At 39.3% G+C, this 21,556-nt stretch overlaps 1 protein-coding gene across 6 annotated transcripts in view; it reads right to left on the bottom strand.

Annotated features, from left to right (window-relative positions):
* The window catches only part of SWIP (strumpellin and WASH-interacting protein), a 41,038-nt gene that overhangs the window by 4,538 nt on the left and 14,944 nt on the right, over positions 1 to 21,556 (bottom strand). For 5 of the 6 annotated variants that reach the window (XM_043211279.2, XM_043211276.2, XM_043211277.2 and 2 more), the window contains 2 exons: positions 11,350 to 11,504; positions 10,856 to 11,282 (listed from right to left, as the gene is read on the bottom strand). The exons of the other annotated variant lie outside the window; for it this stretch is intronic. In XM_043211279.2, the coding sequence (XP_043067214.1) occupies positions 10,856 to 11,282; positions 11,350 to 11,504 (582 nt within the window). The remainder of the gene's footprint in view (positions 1 to 10,855; positions 11,283 to 11,349; positions 11,505 to 21,556) is intronic. 6 annotated transcript variants of the gene reach the window in all.

Here is a 21,556-nt window from a genome sequence, read left to right on the forward strand (position 1 = left end):
AGGTGTTTCCCCCGGTGTTTCAAATAAACTGTGTACAAAAAAAAAAATGCTCCGCGATATTTTAAAGAAATCGCAAAGATGTGGAGCCTGAGAAATGATCAGTGATAAATTACGCAGTGCGACAAAAAACAAAAACTGGAGGAACTTTTGAAGAGACCTAGTAGGAATTGTTTATTAGGTCGAATATAGTATAAAACCGTGTTTGAAATTTTTCTAACACTCTCAAATCTTGATTTATTTAGAAAATACGGTTTTTCGGGACTTTTTTGCTCTTAAAAATTCCTAAGCACTAATTTCAATTTCATTACAAAATTGAGAAAACTGTTGAAGTTATAACGCTTTTCCCAAAAAAAATCAGTCCAATCTTGCTATCGTTCCGGAGTAACAGTGTGCCCTTCCATTTCGCTTATTCCTTTCTTTTACACACTTTTACTCCGGAGCGCTAGTAAAATTGCACTGACTTGTTTTGGGAAAAGCGTTATAACTTGAACAATTCTTACAATTATACCCTTGCAGAGGGTATTATAATTTTGTCCATAATTGTGCAACGCAGTGAAGGAGACATCTCCGACCCCATAAAGTATATATATTCTTGATCAGTATCACCTCCTGAGTTTATATAAGCATGTCCGTCTGTCCGTTCGTCCGTCTGTCCGTGTGTCTGTCCGTCTGTCTGTTTCTACGCAAACTAGTCTCTCAGTTTTAAAGCTATCGACTTAAAACTTTGCACACACCCTTCTTTCTTTTGCACGCAGTATATAAGTCGGAACGACCGGGATCGGCCGACTATATCCTATAGCTGCCATATAACTGATTGATCGGAAATTGTATAACTTTTGTGTTTTTAGAGTTAGAGAGTTCAAATTTTACACGAGAGCTATTTTTGGGAAACTAATACGACACGCAAAATTGCATAAGGATCGGCCGACTATATCCCATAGCTGCCATATAACTGAATGATCGGAAATGGTTTTTGGTAGAAATACCAACTTTGGTACTTTTGAAGATAGAAGTTTGGGACTTTTTTTAGATTTTATATTATAATAAATTGGGTTATATTATCATATTCTCATAAGGATCGGCCAACTATATCCGATGTTTGTGATATATATCCGGTTCTAACTGCAAGGGTATATCAAGTTCGGCTCCGCCCGAAGTTAGCTTTCTTTTCTGGTTTTTAATTGCATTCTATTACAATTGTTCTAAAAATAAGTGACGAACGTGTCGAAAGACAAAACGCAGGAAGGACTCCCTTGAAATTTTATTAGCCGAAAATAATAAAAAATTAAACAATTTTACAATTGTAAAATAAAAGGAAAATATTACAATTTAAGAAAAATAAAAAAAAATATTAATAACGAAAGAAAGAAAAAGTTCAAAGTCCTTACGCGAATTTGAACACAGAAAAATTATACATTGAGTAACTACTTTATGCATTACGCTACCACCCTGTCTAGATCTGCAGCGATTAAAAATACTATTTGTTCTACTAACTACCACATCGGCGCATTGGAAACAGAAACGAGGAATTGAAATTTGGAAACCAAAAACTTTTACGCCGTCGTGCGAGCAGTCACACATACATACAAAGGCTCACATTTTTGTTGACGCATACATGTAAAGAGTTCTAAAAATAGAATCGTATGCACCCCCCTCACCAACAAGCTCGACGAAAAAAGTTGACCGTTTTGGGCCCTGATGTCCCATCTATGTATTTTTTTATACTGTTAATTATTAAAATGGAATTCAACTCGTCTGTTTAATGAAGTCTTGTAAGAAGACAATCTCTGTTCCGGGTTCACTGCCTCAGTTTCGGATGCCATTTGTTGGTCTTACGTGATAATTGTCGTGCTGTCCAAGACGAAAGGAGGTCGTTCATAAGACAGACTAAAAATGGATTTAAACAGTTGATTACTGGTTTTCGTAAAATCAATGATTAGGGTTGTGCGCTTGACACTCAGTTTAGCGGCCTTCAGCTTCTAAATGAGTTCTTTAAGCGTAAGAAAGCCGACATTAACGCACCCGCTCATATCTCTGGCCACCCCAAGGGCAGAACTGAGAACAATTCGCCCTTCTTATTTCTCAGTGCAAATGAGGAATTATCCGATGTGTCCTCCAAGGCATCCCTTCAAGTGATACCACAGGTCCTAGTGAATGGCCGTTAAAGTCTTCCAACGATATTCCACAGTCCGGACCAACGGCACCGACTGATGCTGCAGTTTTCGTACCTGCGACACCAAAACCCTTACAGGTGATTCCTCCATCGTAAAATATATTTGTTTCTCGGCTTGACCCCGATACTTCAGAGATAATTATTTCTGCTTTTATCAACGCCAAAAATAAAGCCGATATAAAGGTGGACATAGCTAAATATAAATAAAATTATATAAGCCGCACGCCTTCTTTCAAGATTCGTGTGCCCGCGCTGATGTTCAAGACGATTTTTTTACCCAGTTTTTGCGCAGAGAACATTTTCGTCCAAGAAAATTACCGTAAAGAAACAAGTTTTAAAACCAGTGAGAGTGAAACTTCCCCATATTAGAACCACTGACAATCCTTCCACCTCTTCTTAGTCCACTAATCCATAAAACTAATACCGTCACTTACCTATCAGAATACTAGGGGGAACGTAGCAAACTCCTTAAACTATATTCTGATAGTTCTCTCATTGCAACCCAAATTATATCCTTAACAGAAACTTGGGTAAAGCCGGAAATCTTTAGCTCCGAAGTTTTTCCAAGTAAGTGTACCACTTTTAGACGTGATCGATCTTTGCAAAGGGTGGGGGGTAAAGTCCTCATTTCGGTAGACTACCAACTTACTTCTGAAGAGGTGAAATTACAAGAGTTTGGTGGCATAGAATTTATTTGCATTAAAAAACTGCTTTATTCTTTGTATCTTTACACATTAAATGTTTGTATATACCGCCTTCGTCTGAACCACCCACATACTGGCATCCTTTTTCCGCTATACAACCCGTTTTTAAACTTATGACCGAACGTAACCAGCTTATAGATCTGGGTGACTTTAATATCCCAGAATTAAAGTGGTCTAATGTCGATAACTCACTATCTTCTCACTAGGTCAAATTAATCATGTTAGAAATTTGTTAGGTCGGCTTTTAGACTTATGTTTTGTATCTGATCCTGATGGTACCGCTCTCTTCAGAGCTTTCCCCCCTTTCAACCCCATATCACCCCACGCTGGGGGTCCCAATCAAAACCATTCCTGGTATCGATCAGATGTCTCCAGATAAGATTCGATGCTTCCGTAAAGCTGATTTTCACAAACTTAATAGCCTTATCGATACATATGATTGGTCCGATATTCTGGCATGCACCGATGTAAACGTCACCTTAGAAAAATTTTACCGTACCTTAAATACATTTTTTGACTCATATGTGTCATGGAAATATCCGTCCGCTTTATCAAATCCTCCTTGGATTACAAGGTGTCTCATGAAATTAAAATATACTAAAAACAGGCTCTTATTTAAATATAAAAAAAAAACCTGCAGTAGTATAAATTTTTCAAGATATCTACTAGCTCGGTCCAATTTTACTGTGCAAAATGTTGAATGTTATAGGTATTACATTCGCCGCTGCCGGATACGATTTACTCAGGATCGGAAGCAGTTTGTAAACATTAAGCGTAAACATGTATCTTTTCCACCTCTGCTTATGTTTGAAAATTCCTCTGTTACCTCTGATCACGCCATTGCCAGTCTATTCGCAGTATTTTTCCAAGCAACTATTCTTCGCCTAAAACGACAGATTAGCCTTACGCATACAAAATTCAATCAGAAAATCTTATTTTCTGCCAGTTTTTTCCCGGGAATACCTCATTATCTGATCTACTAAGGGTCAAACCGGTTTATTCGCCAGGCCTCGATGGAGTACCAAGATGTGTGCTAAAATACTGCGCCAGGGCTCTGTGCAAACCTTTTCATAGATTTTTAACTTATCTTTGGAAACCTCGAATTTTCTCCCTAATTTTTCGGCAATTCCAAAGTTATTTGAAAAATTTATTTCTCTTCTCTAGTTATACCATTTGCGATTAATCAGTTATATGGCAGCTATAGGATAAAGTCGGCCGATCCCGGTAGTTCCAACTTATATACTGCGTGCATAGAAAAGAAGGGTGTGTGCAAAGTTTTAAGTCGATAGCTTTAAAACTGAGAGACTAGTTCGCGTAGAAACAGACAGACAGACGGACAAACAGACGGACAGACACACGGACAGACGGACATGCTCATATCAACGCAGGAGGTGATCCTGATCAAAAATATTTATACCATACTTTATAGAGTCGGAGATGTTTCCTTCACTGCGTTGCACACTTTTGGACAAAATTATAATACCCTCTGCAAGGGTATAAATATGAATTTGTACTGGGACTCTGTGGAAGTTGTTTTTCGAGCAGGATGACGTATTTATGCCAAAGCGCAGTCGTCATGTTTGAGAATTTGAAAATATGCGCCAGTCTCTAAAGAACGTGAACGTTAAATAACTTCAGATGCAATGGTTACCGTTCGGCTAGAGGAACTGAAAGGACTGGTGGAAGATTTTAAGTCCTCGCATATGGAGTTGGACGAACTGGATCTCGCGGAGCTGAAAAGCGAGTAACGAATTAACTCTAATGACTTGGAAAGAGAAGCGAGGTTTATCATCGAAGAGGATCTAATCCTTCGCTCCACTTTTCTGGCCGGCCACTCGACGGTAATGAGTGGGAGACCTACTACTAAATAGGATCAAACGTAGTGGTAAAATCCGGACGTTGCCGCCGTTACCGCTTCCTATTTGGGACGAAGGCACCACAACTCATTAGATTTTTTGGATCCCGTTTCTTCTATCAGTCAAGTTTCCTCTAGCAGTTTTGCGGATACGGACTCTGCGTATCCTCCAGTAAAATCCCAAGCGGCGACGGATCGTGGCTGTGACGCTCTACCCATCTAGGTAGGACTCTGTCTGCAGTAACAAGTTTCTGACTACACTGCTCATCGTTAGACGATCGTGACGCCTGCGATTACCGACCTTCAATCCAGCGTTAGTTTAGACGTCGCCAATTAGCAAGTCTCAAATAACTTGAAGCTGGCGGATTCTAGGTACAAGTTTATTTTATGAAATACACTTTTGCGATGGAATAGTCCAATTGGCGCTTGGTTTAAAATATACATAAAATTTCCGTGGTAATATATTTAAAATCCGTAGATATGGCAATACCCGACTGTGACGCTACTTTGGATATTTTCAAAAGAATTCATGACTTAAATTTTACTGCTACTTGATGAGAAAAAATTCTGTTGAAGCGAAGCAATGGCTTAAAAAGTGTTATTGCAACCCATCAGAAACAACATTAAAACGTTGCTTTGCTGACTTCAAACATGGTTTTAGAGCAGTGGTCGGCACGGCCCTATCCCGAGGGCATAGGAAATTTCTCTGCCAGTGCTCTGCCACACACACACAGTATAAATGTGTGAAACGTCATGCTCACAGCCTACTTTCTGCTATTCGTTACTAACACTAATGCGTTAAAATCATATCAATGTATTGGGGTGCCGACCACTGTTTTAGAGTCACCGATGATGCAAAAAGAGTGTTTCATGAATTAGGTGATATCGTAAAGATATCAAGAACGTGTTTGCTTTATATTGCATGAGCATTTGACTATGAGAAAATTGTTCAAAATGCTCACTGTTGACCAAACAAGAACATGTTTATGATTCTGAGCAGTTTTTGGTCATGTTTAAACGTAAAAAAACGACATTTTTGCGTCGACATGTGAAGATGGATGAAACATGGATCCATCCCTTCACTCCGGAATCAAAACCTCTTCCAGAGCGCCTGAAAGCACAATAATCGGCTGAAAAGGTAATGGCCTCGGTATTTCAGGATGGGAAAGGAGAAAGGATGTACTATAAAAAGTGAATATTATATAGCGTTATTGGTGCGTTTTAAGGCCGAAATTTAAAGGAACCACCGTAAAAAACTGTGTTTCATTAAAACAACGAACCATGTCATAAGTCAATCAAAACAATGTCAAACTGTTGCTCTTAATGTAGATTGCTGTAAAATTGATTACTGATTAATGGATAAAGCTAATTTTGAACCAAAAAAAAACTGGTTTTCTTTGTTAAGGCCAGGGGCGTTAGGGGACCTCCAGGCTTTCCTTACTGACAAGCAATTGCGTGCCGTAACTGCGTACACCGCTGGTAGTGCGACTATACTTTCCACGTGAGGTCGGCAGGTAACAGATTGCGGTAAGGTCATGTCTCCGCCAAAGATGCTAGCTAAATGTAGTCGGGCGGGGAGAAGAACACTCCCATCCTTAAATCACCCCAATCCAAGGTGGAACAGCATATAGGAGGACCAGCTGACCAGCTCTGGGGGACCAGCTGAAGTCCCAGTTTTAACCAGGCTTATTGTGACATGTGGGCTACGTCATGATGAACGAGCCCCTTCCCGCCTGCTCGTGATTCCAAACATGAATTCAAAAATGTCAAACAAAAATCAAATTGGAGAACGGAACTCCCTAAAAAAGTCCGGAAGTGTGGTCAACGACATGACAAACTCAAGGCCCTCAAAAGCTGAGAGGTGCTGGAATGGAGAAGCTCCCTACAGAGGGGCAAAGCGGGGCGAGCCATGGGACTACCAAACGGCGAGGAGAGAAAGACCCCAGGGTCAACCTCTATATCAACCTGCGGGGCCCTAAGAAAAACCCTGGTCCGGCAACGTCTCACTCAACGAAGCGATAAGGCTCCTACAAAGACAGGAGGAGGGCAGCCATCGTTCTCATGAAGGCGAAGCAATCGGCAGAGGCCAACCCGGACCAGGCCAGGATCATAAGGTGGGCAAGGGAGATCCTGCCCAACTTTGAGCTGGCAAAGACGGGAGTAAGGCTGGAGCCGAAGAAGAAGGCTAGAGTAGGCTCTACCAAGGAGATCGCGTAAAGTGCGAATAGGTAGAGGTTTACAGAAGGAGGAGCGCTCCAAGCGAAGAAAAAGAATTCCAGCTTCATGGAGGAGATGCTGAAGAGCGGTGCACTGAAGGGTACCCTGGTGCAAAGCTGGCGGCGGTTGACTGGGCTGAGATTCCAAGCAAGCCGAGGGCGCGAGTATGGCTCACCGAAAAGCCGGCTGATCCTAACACCATCCTGGCAATGCTAAAGATGTACAACCCGACGCTTCCCACGGCGGACTGAGGAGGAAGAGGTGGAGGAGGAGGTAGGACTGCGCCGGCAGGTTGTCCTCACGCTGAATAAGGAGACCGCGAAGATCCTGGAGAAGTCGGGGCACCGGATAAAGTACGGATTTAAACATGTGACTGTGGTGGAGAATCTCAAGGATTTATCTGACAATCTTGCAGATAAGCCTCCAACACAGTAAGGCGGCGTCAGCTGCCCTTCTACTCCACCCCCCAGGTACCCTGGATCCTTGGAGAAAGGATTCTTGGGTGGGGGGCATTGAAGTATAGGCTCTGTAAGGCCGATACAACAGGTAAAAGGCAAGAAGAACCTGCATACTCGCAAAGAAGAACCTTTTTGCTACCTAATTTCAGCAATAAAGATTATGTAGCCGCAGCAATACAGAGACCAAAGGGACCTCTAAGGGTATGCTCGTCGTGCGTGCCAGGATGCCCTTTCCCCGCACCCCCTACTCAAACAGCTGGTGGAAGACAGCGGGAAGCATAAGATTGAACTTATTATAGGGTGCGATGCCAACGCCCATCATCATCAGCGCTGCCACTATCGAGATAGGTGAGTCAATTTTCGATTTTATCCTAAGCTCAAATCATCTGGGTCATAGGACCAACATTTATCGTCAAGAACAGAACAGTCTTTACTCAGACTCTCTAGCAGACAGGGTTGTTAGATGGAGAGTCCTAGAGAAGCGCTTCTTCTCGGAGAACCGATACATAGAAGTAGTGGTCAATTTCAAGAACTTCACTCAGCTAGTAGTACGCAAGTCTAGGAAGGCAAACTGGGAGCTCTACAGGAAGAAGCTAGACAGATCATTCGGGGAGCATCCAACAAGACACGTTAACGACAAGGAAGGCCTTGACGCCATGGTGGGCACGCTAACGGCGGCCTGGGCCGGGGCATTCAATAGGGCCTGTTCCAAAAGTAGATCGGGCAGTAGCAAGTCCTTAAAAAAAGGGCCTAAAACTATGGTAGTAAAGCAAACATAGAAGTGGCTTTACTTCACGTCTCGGCAGAGGGCAGGCCTGTCACTTCTCGGCACGGAGATCTGCCGGGCACTCCACGTCTCGGGAGGGGGATCGGCAAGGCCCTTCACGTCTCGGCAGGAGGATCTGCCAGGCACTCTGCCAGGCACGCAGAACGACACGAATACCTCTTAAGTAATAGGAATCTCAGTTGGGCGAAAAACAGTTTCAAGCCACAACTAACCAAAACCGGGCCAATCTATGGTTATGGATTAGAAAAATCTTCACACCAGGACAGGTATGGTGCCGGAGACGTGGTTGCGGACGAAGGTTGTCTTCATACCCATCGCACTGCTTTCCTAAGGGCTTCAGACCAATAAATCTGTCGTCCTTCCTCTTCGAGACATTGGAGAGGCTTATTAGCCTCCACATTCATCTTAGTATGCGTATAGAAAGGGCCGATACACGGAGTCGCCTCTCCATGAGATCACCCCGTTCGTCGAATAGGCAATTAGTGACACAGTATTCAGACTTATTTCTGATGATAGTCTATTTAAAGATTCGTCAGGAGAGGCGTTCCGCAAGGAGGTTCAACTATCAGGGGAAACTCTTACCCTCAGTACTAACGCCTAGTACCAAAGAATTACGCTAGGATAAAGCAAACAAAATGGCTATCGCGATCTATACTTGCCGCAAGGACATGGGGCTTAAATGGGGTATATCTCCAAAAATATTAAGATGGCTGTATATATTAAGATACAGCGGTCTTATGACTTATCCTCTTCTACAAGGAAGCGGTCTGGTGGCCTGCCCTAATAAACTCCATATTTAGGGAAAGGTTTATGAAAACGCAAAGGATGGCGGCGGTTTGCATTGCAGCCAGCCTTTGTACCACACCAACTGATGTCCTAGACTTCATACTCGAACTACTGCCTGTAGAGATATTGGGAGTCAAGATAGCCACGCTATTTGCAATCAGGCTACGCGAGGCGGGTCTATAGAAAAGGACTAACTATTGTCACACCAAGTTGGATTTATACCGTTTCACGCCTATGGGGGCTACGGACTACTTTATATCCGTGGATCATCCCACCTTAAACTATAAGGCCTCCATTCCATCGAGGGTGGAATGGGCTTCAAAAATAACAGCGGGTTCCCTTCATATATACACGGATGGATCCAAGTTGGCCAGGTGGGAGGCTATTTTCACTGCGAGCGGCTGTGTCTAAATGAGTGCTTCAGACTCTCCGACTACAGCAGTGTGTTCCAAGCTGAAGTAATAGGTATCATGAAAGCACTTAGATCTCAGCACTTGATATCATACAAGAAACTACTTTTATTTCCATCTCAGGGATTTTCATCCAACTTTAGGACAGTGAATGGCTGTTGCAGATCTCCCAACGAGATGGCGGGGCAACATGACATTCACCTCATATAGGTGCCCGGACATAGGGACCACGTGGGAAATTGCGCCGCTGATTCCTTTGCAAGACCTCTTGCCTATGCGTTATCACAAGGAGCCCCAGCGGCTCAAGTGGATTCGGGAGGTCAGTGACTGCCCCCCGCATCGTCGCCACAACCAGCCACCAAAAAAAAAATATCCTTTCGGGTCCGGAGGTCAGACCATGTTTACTATTTGTTTTCGGGGTCGCTGAATCCAAATCCGAGGTCCTAAAAACCCTAGCACGGCCGGGTTCTGACATAACCTCAAAAAACCTCATACAAAATTATATTCGAGTCCGGGGGTCAGACCATGTTTATTATATGTTTTCGGGGTCGCTGAATCCGAATTCGAGGTCTAAAAAACTCCAGAATGTCAGGGTTACGACATAGCCTCAAAAACTAGACAAAATGTTTCTTTTCCGAGTTCCATGGGCTTAAACCATAATTACCATATGTTTTTGGGGTAAACGTGATCTGAGCCCAGAAGTTATGGTTATGTCCATAACTGTCGTGAGGTTATGTCGTAACCCTGACATTATGGATTTTTTTAGACCTCGAATTCGGATTCAGCGACCCCGAAAACATATAATAAACATGGTCTGACCTCCGGGCTCGAATATAATTTTGTATGAGGTTTTTTGAGGTTATGTCAGAACCCTGACGTGCTAGGGGTTTTCGGACCTCGGATTTGGATTCAGCAACCCCGAAAACATATAGTAAACATGGTCCGACCTCCAGACCCGAAAAAATATTTTTTTTTGTGTGGCTGTGTAATTATTATTAGTAATTGCTAATAAAGGTGGCCACTTGATTGAAATTGTTTTAAAAAACTGGCCCAAAAAAAATTGTAGGGAACCAAAATAAATATACATCACCTATAGTCGGCCGATCCAGGTCGTTCCGACTTATATTAGGAAAGAAGGGTGTCTGCAAAGTTTTAAGTCGGTAGCTTTAAAACTAAGAGACAAGTTTGCGTAGAAAGAGACAGACGGACAGACAGACGGACATGCTCATATCAACTCAAAAGGTGATCCTGATCAAGAATATATATACTTTATAGGGTCGGAGATGTCTCCTTCACTACGTTGCACACTTTTGACCAAAATTATAAGACCCTCTGCAAGGGTATAATATTCTGGAACCTTTGTTCTCGTTCCTTTCACATATACTCGTTCGACTAAAATTTAATATTGTACTTGTTGTAAGAGTACCAGCTTAAAATATATATATTTTTTTTCTATTTTACTCACCGACTTGTGTAATAACTTTTCGAAAAAGGTCCATGTAGGTCTCTCCGTTGGTAGAAAGACCTAGTTTTTTTATCTTTTTAAGAATGTTCTCAGATCTTTCATATGGATAGGAGTGATATTTTTCACCATGCTTGTTTGCCAAGTGAAAGCGTAGTTCTTTTAATAATCGCGACTTGATCTGCTCATCATGCAAGAAAGTGGAGAACGTGTAGAACTTTTGTCGTAAGAACTGGTATATAAAGTTGACGGTGGTGTTAATGATACCAGTGCCGTGTGTCTGAACCGAGTTCGAAACGTGCCGTGTACTTATGATTTCCAGGTGTTTGCCATTGCTTTGCATTTCTACAAAAAGTTGTAGATTCATGTTATACGCATACGAGGAGGCAAAGGTGTGTATATTTCGCATAATTTTTAGCACATCTATACCCTGCAAAATGAAAAATGGATCAAAAGGGTCTATATAAAGCTATTCGTGATGATGGCACTCAGATTACTTGGTCTATGATCTGGTTGGGAAGATGATCATCAATGGGACTTAAAAGTAACACCTTGTTAGCCAAGTAACGCATCTTTTCGTATGATTTCCAGTCGTGGGGTGCAATTGTTGTCACGTTGTAGAATGTCTCAGTTAAATAGTTCTCAAGGTTATCTGAAAAACCGGCAAAATTTACCTGTTAGATAGCTTTCATTTTATAGGAATTTTTGTACCCTTGAAGAGGATTGTAATTTTGGTTAAAAGTGTGCAACTCAGTAAAGGAGACATCTCCGAACCTATAAAGTACATATATTCTTGATCAGGATCACCTCCTGAGTTGATATGAGCATGTCCGTCTAACCGGCTGTCTGTCTGTTTCTACGCAAACTCTCAGTTTAAAAGATATCGACTTCAAACTTTGCACACACCCTTCCTTCCTTTGCACACAGTATAGAAGTCGGATCGGCCGGGATCGGCTGACTATATCCTATAGCTGTCATATTGTCATTAATCGGAAATGGTACAACTTTGGTTTTTATACCGTTGCAGAGGGTATAATAATTTTGGTCAAAAGTGTGCAACGCAGTGAAGGAGACATCTCCGACCCTATAAAGTATATATATTCTTGATCAGGATCACCTCCTGAGTTGATATGAGCATGTCCGTCTGTCCGTCTGTCTGTCTGTTTCTACGCGAACTAGTTTCTCAGTTTTAAAGCTATCGTCTTGAAACTTTGCACAAACCCTTCTTTCCTTTGCACGCAGTATATAAGTCGGAACGGTATATAAGTATATAAGTATATAAGTACATAAGTATATAAGTATATAAGTATATAAGTATATAAGTATATAAGTATATAAGTATATAAGTATATAAGTATATAAGTATATAAGTATATAAGTATATAAGTATATAAGTATATAAGTATATAAGTATATAAGTATATAAGTATATAAGTATATAAGTATATAAGTATATAAGTATATAAGTATATAAGTATATAAGTATATAAGTATATAAGTATATAAGTATATAAGTATATAAGTATATAAGTATATAAGTATATAAGTATATAAGTATATAAGTATATAAGTATATAAGTATATAAGTATATAAGTATATAAGTATATAAGTATATAAGTATATAAGTATATAAGTATATAAGTATATAAGTATATAAGTATATAAGTATATAAGTATATAAGTCTATATCCTATAGCTGCCATATAACTGATTGATCGCAAATGGTATAACTTTGGTGTTTTTAGAGTTAGAGAGTTATATCCTATAGCTGTCATATAAGTGATTGTTCGGAAATTACCCAACTTTCGTGTTTTTGAAGATAGAAAGCTGGAACTTAGTACTGATTATATTTTTGGTCAGATAATCCGACCTACTATAATCCTATAATCCAATTTCATAAGGATCGGCCAACTATATCCTATAGCTGCCATATAACTGAACGATCGGAAATGTTTTTTGGTAGAAATACCAACTTTGGTATTTTTGAAGATAGAAGTTTGGGACTTTTTTTAGATTTTTTATTTTAGTTAATTGGTTTTATTATGATCTAATCATAAGGATCGGCCAACTGTATCCGATGTTTGCGATATATATCCGGTTTTAACTGCAAGGGTATATAAACTTCGGCTCCGCCCGAAGTTAGCTTTCCTTTCTTGTTTTAAAGTGAGATAGTTCAGATTTTGTACGAAAGCTATCCCATAGCGGCTATATAACTGAACAGTATGAAATGATCCAATTTTCGTGTTTTTAAAGATAGATAGTTGGAAATTCGTACAGATTCTATTTTTGGTCAGTTGATCCGACCTTTCATAACGATTGGCCGATAACGATTAAAAATAACTTTGTTACTTGTCCGAAGTTAGCTTTCTTTTCTTGTTTAATTTGAGGTGGTACACATTAGCAGTCTGCATGAATAGCTAAAAAACGACATTCAAATGCACAACCTTGAAAATGAATTGAGTAAGATAGAATGCTGAGACGAAAAGTAATGAATGAGTGAGTGCGACTGTATAGGTCTCACTTGCACAACATTCGAGGGATGAAACCCGAATTGAATGAGTTAGAGTTACAGTTCGCATTCGAATAGTTTCGAATGCATTCTAGAGTGTTCGATACAACTATGCATATTTGCCTGTATTTTTAGACGCTGATAATAAAATAATTCTAAAGTGAAAGCAAATCATTGTTTTTTTTTTTCAGAAATATTCAATATATGTTGTATATTTTATTTTACATATTTTACTTATAAGAATGTAAAAATATTTTCAATATTTATTAATAAATAATTATTCAACACAATTTTGCCGCTAAAAAAATGTTGTAAAATAATTTAATTTGGAAAAACTTAAGAAAACTAAACAGAAAATAATAATAACAGTTAAAGCCATAAGTAAAAAACACTTTCATTAAAATTCACCTTTCGGTCAATTCCCTCAGTATTAAAGAAGTATTAAATAAGCGTTTTGTTCAACAAAAGAAAATAAATGAATTCATAGAGTGTGTTAAAAAGCACTCTTTTTACTTCCCACCCCAATTCACTCGGTTTCAAAGCAAGAGAATGCCCATGAGTTAGAATGCTCTCTCACTCTCTCACTCCCTCTTACTCAATTTGTTGTGTCTCTTGCACTCATTCATTCTATTCCATTCGGATGTATTCTATGGCTGAGGCAATAAGAATCTATTCCTGCAGACCTCTAGTACACATACATTTCAAAAATGATTTGTACTAAAAACGATGATGGTCAGTGCAATAACACGGCCTACATAATTCAATTTATAGCAAAATTTGATGAATTTCTTTTCTTAGGTGTACCGCAGAAACTGTAGGTGATGGAACCTATGTTTGTTCTGGAAATTAGTTCAATGGAGCCTAAAGATTATGAAGCAGTTGAAATTATGCGTTGAGATTTTTTTCTGAATCGAAAATGTTTGGCGATTAAAGAAAAATTGAGCGTAGCTGTACATTTAAATTTTATTATTTTAAACTAGAATAACCCTTCCAATTTCAAAGGGTTTCGAGTTTCAAGCCCAAAAGACTTGCAGTTTCGAGTCCAAAATATTTTAGGAGCAAATTAGTTAAATTCATATGAAACAAGAAAGGAATGCTAACTTCGGGCGGATAAATTATTACAATAAAATACCTAAAAACGTCCCAAGCTTCTATCTTCAAGAATACCAAAGTTGGTATTTCTACCAAATACCATACCAAAAATAGAATCTGAAAACACAAAATTGGGTCATTTCCGATCGTTCAGTTATATGGCAGCTATAAGATATTATTATTATTATTATTATTAAAGGTAGAAAAGTTTACAAAACTAGACTAGCTTAATGATTTAGCGCTGGCTACTGTGGCCGAAGTGAGTTGTTGGTGCTTAAGTCTTAAGGGATGATATATATACATGTTGTGTCTTAACTTAATATTTAACCGTTATTTATGTATTCTGTACATTATTTTTCTTAAAATTAGGCAACTAGTCTTCTTAAATGTTTGTATTTAGATTTTGTGGTATAATTGTGTTGATTTAAGGAAAAGTAGTATTTTTTCAATGTTTTCTGGGTTTAGGTCATTAAGGATATGTAGCGGGTTGGAGTTCTGGAAGATATTTTTTTTTGTTTGCAAGAGAGGTGGACATGTGTTGAGTATGTGGTGTAGGGAGAGGTTGCCTTGACAGAAAGGGCAAGGTGGTGTTGGAGTTTGGTTCAGATAGTGTTGGTGGGTGAGACTGGTGTGTCCTAGACGTAGTCGGGTAATTTTGGTTTGGTCGAGTCTATTGCAGTTTTGGTGGGTTTGTTTAAAATGTTCGCTAATATGGTGGCTATTGGTGTTGATGGATTGGTACCATTGGCTACAGTGTATTAAGTTTTGACTTTGTCTTGCCTTGAGTTCGGTTTTAAGTTGTCTTTTTATATCTGTAGGATTTATATTGGGTGTAAAGATTAGTGGGCTTTTGTTGGTCGACTTTGCTGCTTGATCTGCTAGTTTGATTCCCGCAATGCCAGCATGGCCAGGAATTTTATATTTGGGGCTAACTGTGTTATTAATGATCTTATTTTATTTGGATAAATTTTATTATTGTTTGTATTTTTAATTGAGTCTATTGCTGCGAGGGAGTCTGAGCAGATTACATATTTGCCTCTTTTGTTTTTTATAATTTTGATAGCTTCGAGAATGGCGATGATTTCGGCTGTTAAAACAGATGAGTATGGTGGTAGGATTCCACATTTTAGGATGCTTGTTTCCGTTGTAATGGCGTATGTTATAATGTCGGTTATTTTTGATCCGTCAGTAAATATAAAGTTGTGTGATTTAAGGTTTGATTTTATGTCTTCGTATATTTTCTGGTATATTTCTTTGGGTGTGTTGCTTTTTTTATGTAGTCGTATGGATGTGTCTATAAGGTTGGGTAGGTCCCAGGGTGGCTTGAGTTTGTTTTTGTTTTTGAGGTTCAAAAGGTAGATGAAATTGCTGGCAGAGGTTCATTATATGGTCTATAATTGGTGGAGATTTCTTTTTAAGTTTACTTTGTGGCTTGAGTTTGTTTTTGTTTTTGAGGTTCAAAAGGTAGATGAAATTGCTGGCAGAGGTTCATTATATGGTCTATAATTGGTGGAGATTTCTTTTTAAGTTTACTTTGTTTTACGAATTTGTGAATTGGCGTGTCTTTGGAATAAATGAGGTTTTTACTTAGTTTGGCTATTTGTAGATCTCGTTTTAATTCTATTGGCTTCTTGTAGGAGGTTATGTGTTGGAGTAGAACGAAAGGCTCCGAGAGCTAGGCGAATAGCGGAGTTTAGGGGCGGTTTTAATTTGTTGAGTGTGGTTTTGGGTGCGTGTCCGTATAGGAAAAGTCCGTATTCTATTTTTGCAACAATAGTAGCTTTTACCACGTTGATTAATGTGTATGTGCTGCAGTTAAATTTGAGACTTGAGAGACATTTTATTATATTTAGTTTTTTATGGAGTGCAGGTATAAGTTTATCTATGTGTGTGTTCCATTTGTATTTGCTGCCTATATTTATTCCTAATATTTTTAACGAGCTAACTGTGGGGATTTTTATGCTATTGAAGGTCCCAGGGTGGCTTGAGTTTGTTTTTGTTTTTGAGGTTCAAAAGGTAGATGAAATTGCTGGCAGAGGTTCATTATATGGTCTATAATTGGTGGAGATTTCTTTTTAAGTTTACTTTGTTTTACGAATTTGTGAATTGGCGTGTCTTTGGAATAAATGAGGTTTTTACTTAGTTTGGCTATTTGTAGATCTCGTTTTAATTCTATTGGCTTCTTGTAGGAGGTTATGTGTTGGAGTAGAACGAAAGGCTCCGAGAGCTAGGCGAATAGCGGAGTTTAGGGGCGGTTTTAATTTGTTGAGTGTGGTTTTGGGTGCGTGTCCGTATAGGAAAAGTCCGTATTCTATTTTTGCAACAATAGTAGCTTTTACCACGTTGATTAATGTGTATGTGCTGCAGTTAAATTTGAGACTTGAGAGGCATTTTATTATATTTAGTTTTTTATGGAGTGCAGGTATAAGTTTATCTATGTGTGTGTTCCATTTGTATTTGCTGCCTATATTTATTCCTAATATTTTTAACGAGCTAACTGTGGGGATTTTTATGCTATTGAATGTAACGACACAAGTGCAGTTGTGCTTTTTGCAAATGTGGAGGTGTTGGCACTTTGAAAGGGATAGGGATGCCCCGGAATATGAACCCCGGTTCTCTATGTCATTTAGGAGGTTTCCTAGGTTAAAGTTAATATTTTTCTTTTTATTAAAGTTGATTATAAGAAAATAGTCATCAGCGTATGCATTAAATTTGATTTCCTTGTGTAAGGATATTATATCGGAAAATTTATTAAAGGCTATGAGGAATAGTATAACGGAGATTGGGGATCCTTGAGGGATTCCATTGAATAATGGTAGTGTGTTGGATCTGTGTTGACCGACACGAATTACTATTTTTCTATTAGGCATAAAATTTCGGACGTAATTTATTATTTTCGGCCCTGTTTTCCATTCCTGAAGTTGGTCGATTATGGAATGCACACCTACTCAGTCGAAGGCTTTTGAAAAATCAAGAGTGACGAGTGAGCTGTGCTGGTGTGACTTCGATTGAGATAGTCTACGTAAAGTAGACTGTCCGAAGTCGATTTGCCTTTTTTAAATCCAAATTGGTTTTTATTTAGCAGATTGTTGTAAGTTGCAAACCAGCAAAGTCGTTTGGCTATGATCTTATCTAGTGTTTTTGCTAGGCAACAGTTGAGGGAGATGGGTCTGTAGGAGGTGGTTTGAGTTTTGTCACTTTTTGGCTTCAGGACAGGAATTATAAGGCTAGTTTTGAAGGCTTGTGGTATGTGAGGCTTGTGGCTGTTATTCTGTTTTTTGTAGTATTGGAGCTATTTTTAATCATTTGGTAGGAGATTCTGTTGAGTCCTGGGGCAGATCCTTTGAGGGTTTGTAGTGCTGACGCTAGTTCGAGATTTTAAATCTGTTTTTCTATGAGTTGAGCTGATGGGGAGGGTGTGTAATTTACAGTATTGTTCCTGCATTTGTTGTTTCGAAATTGTTCTGGGAAATTCATGTCGTCTGACAGGTTTGAAAAATGTTTAGCAAAGATATTGGCAGTTTCGTTATTAGTTGTAGTTACTTCGATGTTGTCTGGGTTTGTTATGGCGTGGATTTGCTTAACAGGGTTAAGTCCGCAGAAGCGTCTTATATTCGCCCATATTTTGGATGAAGGGGTTGACGGTTGGATGGTTGAAGTAAAAGATCTAGAGGCTTCATTTTTACTACTTTTTAAGGTGTATCTAAATTTTGCATTTTTACGTCTGTAGTCTATGATGTTTTCTAGTGTTATATGGCGGTTGAGTGTTTTCCACGCTTTTTGTTTTTTCTTTTTGTAGCTGGTCGAAATTTTTGTTCCACCATGGAACTCTGTAGGGGTGGGTATTTGGTGTGGTTTGTGGGATGGCAAGGTTTGCGCTAGATATAATTATTCTGTTAATTTGGGCTGCTTCTTTGTTTATGTTTTGAGAGGTTGGGTATTTTTCGGTTGATTGTTGCGTAAGTAAATTGTATTTTTCCCAGTTGGCCTCTTTTAGCTTAAAGAAGGGTCTGCTGAATTTTTGTGAATTAGTTGATGGGAATAGGGTGATGATGATAGGAAAATGATCGCTACCATGAAGGTCGTTCAGTATTTCCCACTTAGTGTGGGGGGCCAAAATTGGAGAGCAGAGTGCGAGGTCTATGTGTGTGTAAGTATTGTGAGTTGAAAAATGAGTGGGAGATTTGTCGTTCAGTAGAATAAGGTGTACATACATTTGTTGTTGGTGAGCCCCAGGAAGGATGCCATCCATTGAAGTCCCCCATAATTAGTGAGGGTGCTTGTTGTGTGTTAAATGTGTTTTCAAGTGTCTGGGTAGTAATGTTTTTGGAGGGAGATATGTATGTTGAAGATATGTTTAATTTTAGTTTAGATTGCTATTTAGATGGCTATTGTTTCTAGGTCGTCTGTGGTTTTAGGGGTAGTTTGTTGAATTGACTTATGAACTAAAAGTGCTACGCCGCCAAATCTGTTGGTTGCTATATTTGTTAATAGTTTGTAGTTTATTGGGATTGGTATATTATTTTGTATTGAATGTGAGTTTCTTGGAGGGAAATTATATGCGGTGAATATTTTTTGATGAGGATAAGAAGTTGGTTATAATTATTTACATATCCTTTTAAATTCCATTGAATTATTGTTAATGACATTTTAGGGAAGATGAAAGTTTGTAACTTAACTTTATTAGTAGTATTAACGGTTTAAGTTTAAGTCTTACTTAGAGATTAAGGTTCTATATGGATTCGCTATCGCTGTTGTTAGTGTGTTTGTTTTTGTTTAGCGCTTTGGTCTTAGTCTTAGATGCTTTAAGATTAGTTGTTAGGTTTTTAGACTTATCTTTATTGAAGATTTTTATTATACCCTTGCAGATTTTGGTCAAAAGTGTGCAACGCAGTGAAGGAGACATCTCCGACCCTATAAAGTATATATATTCTTGATCAGGATCACCTCCTGAGTTGATATGAGCATGTCCGTCTGTCCGTCTGTCTGTTTCTACGCAAACTAGTCTCTCAGTTTTAAAGCTATCGACTTATAACTTTGCACACACCCTTCTTTCCTTAGCACGCAGTATATAAGTCGGAACGACCGGAATCGGCCGACTATATCCTAAAGCTGCCATATAACTGATTGATCGGAAATGGTATAACTTCGGTGCTTTTAAAGTTAGAGAGTTCAAATTTGACATTCCGTAAGGATCGGCCAACTATATCCTATAGCTGTCATATAACTGATTGATCGGAAATGGAATAACTTTGGTGTTTTTAGAGTTAGAGAGTTCAAATTTGACATGAGAGCTATTTTTGGCGAAACATGATGACATGCCAAATTTCATAAGGATCGGCCGACTATATCTTATAGCTGCCATATAACTGAACGATCGGAAATGACCCAACTTTCGTGTTTTTGAAGATAGAAAGCTGAAACTTAATACAGCTGAAACTTATATTTTTGGCCAGTTGATCCAACCTACCAAATTTCATTAGGATCGGCCGACTATATCCTATAGCTGCCATATAACTGAACGATCGGAAATGACCCAACTTTCGAGTTTTTGAAGATAGAAGTTTGGGACATTTTTAGGTTTGGTTTTTGTATTATAATAAATGGGGTTATATTATCAAATTCTCATAAAGATCGGCCAACTATGTCCGATGTTTGCGATATATATCCGGTTTTAACTGCAAGGGTATATAAACTTCGGCTCCGCCCGAAGTTAACTTTCCTTTCTTGTTTGATTAGGAATGGTGATATTTTTTCGAACGAGCCGTTGTCCTTCCTTTTAATTACAGGGTGACAATAAATAACCCGGACAAACTTTGAAGCAATCTAATATAAATGTATTATGATGCAGCCCTTAAATAAATGCATTTATCGATAGCTTGTACTTTTCTAAAACAAATATATTTACATTTTTGTGATTCCCATCAATTTGATATTTCTTTCGGGATGTCTAACAATCGTTGTGAAATTTTAAAACTGTTTCAACAAGGAAATCGCCAATGCGACATTGTTCGTTTGCTTGGCATACCAAAACAAACGGTCTCTGACGCTATCCGATTTAATGAGCTTGGCCATGAAGGTGACCGTCCCGGACGACGCAGACCATGTACCGCTAACATTTCCAGAATTCGCCAGATAGTGAAAAAGCGGATCACTCGGAATTGCAGAGTCTCGGTCAGAAAAATAGCCCGTGAAATCGGAGTGAATCGAGAAAGTGTTCGGTTGATAGCAAAAAATGAACTTAATCTCAAGCCCTACAAGCTCCAAAAAAAGCATCTTCTTATGGATGACAACAAGCGCGTGAGACTCCAAAGATGCCGTCAGTTAAAGCGTCGGGCCGCAGGTCAAAAATGGGAGCGTATTCTTTTCACGGACGAGAAGATATTCACCATCCAACAGGCGCACAATCATCAAAATGACAGAAGCTGGTCTGCTAAAGCTCCAGGTACCTCTGCAATAATCGAGCGCCGTCAATGTGAGCAGTCTTTAATGGTTTGGGGAGGAATATGCGCCACTGGCAAAACACCCCTTGTTTTCATCGATCAAGGGGTCAAAATCAATCAGGAAGTGTACCGCCGGGACATTTTGGAAACTGTTGTGCTTCCTTGGGCCCAGCAGCACTTCGGTGATACGGAGTGGACGTTTCAACAGGATTCAGCGTCAGCCCATAGAGCCAAATTGACTCAGGACTGGTGCAAAGCCAATTTCCCGGACTTTGTCACATGCTGTGAACGATCACCTTACTCGCCAGATCTTAATCCGATGGACTATAGTGTGTGGTCTATTTTGGAGTCCAGGGGATGTGCTAAACGCCACATAAGTTTGGAGGTGCTAAAGCAATCATTGCTCCGAGAATGGGATCGATTATCGGAAGAGGACCTGCGGCTCATTGCGCCAAATTTCCAGAAACGTTTAGGGCTCTGCATCGCAGCCCAAGGAAGCCACTACGAAACCAGCTGAATATATGTTAACACAATACCTATTTAATAGTTGTGTATCTGCATTTTTTCTCAAATACAGTTCCTTAAAAAGTTATGATCAAAAATGTTTGTCCGGGTTATTTATTGTCACCCTGTACAATAAATTTTGGGTCGCCTAATTG

The sequence above is a fragment of the Drosophila bipectinata genome, chromosome XR, assembly GCF_030179905.1.
Source record: "Drosophila bipectinata strain 14024-0381.07 chromosome XR, DbipHiC1v2, whole genome shotgun sequence".
NCBI classification, from domain to species: Eukaryota; Metazoa; Arthropoda; class Insecta; order Diptera; family Drosophilidae; genus Drosophila; species Drosophila bipectinata.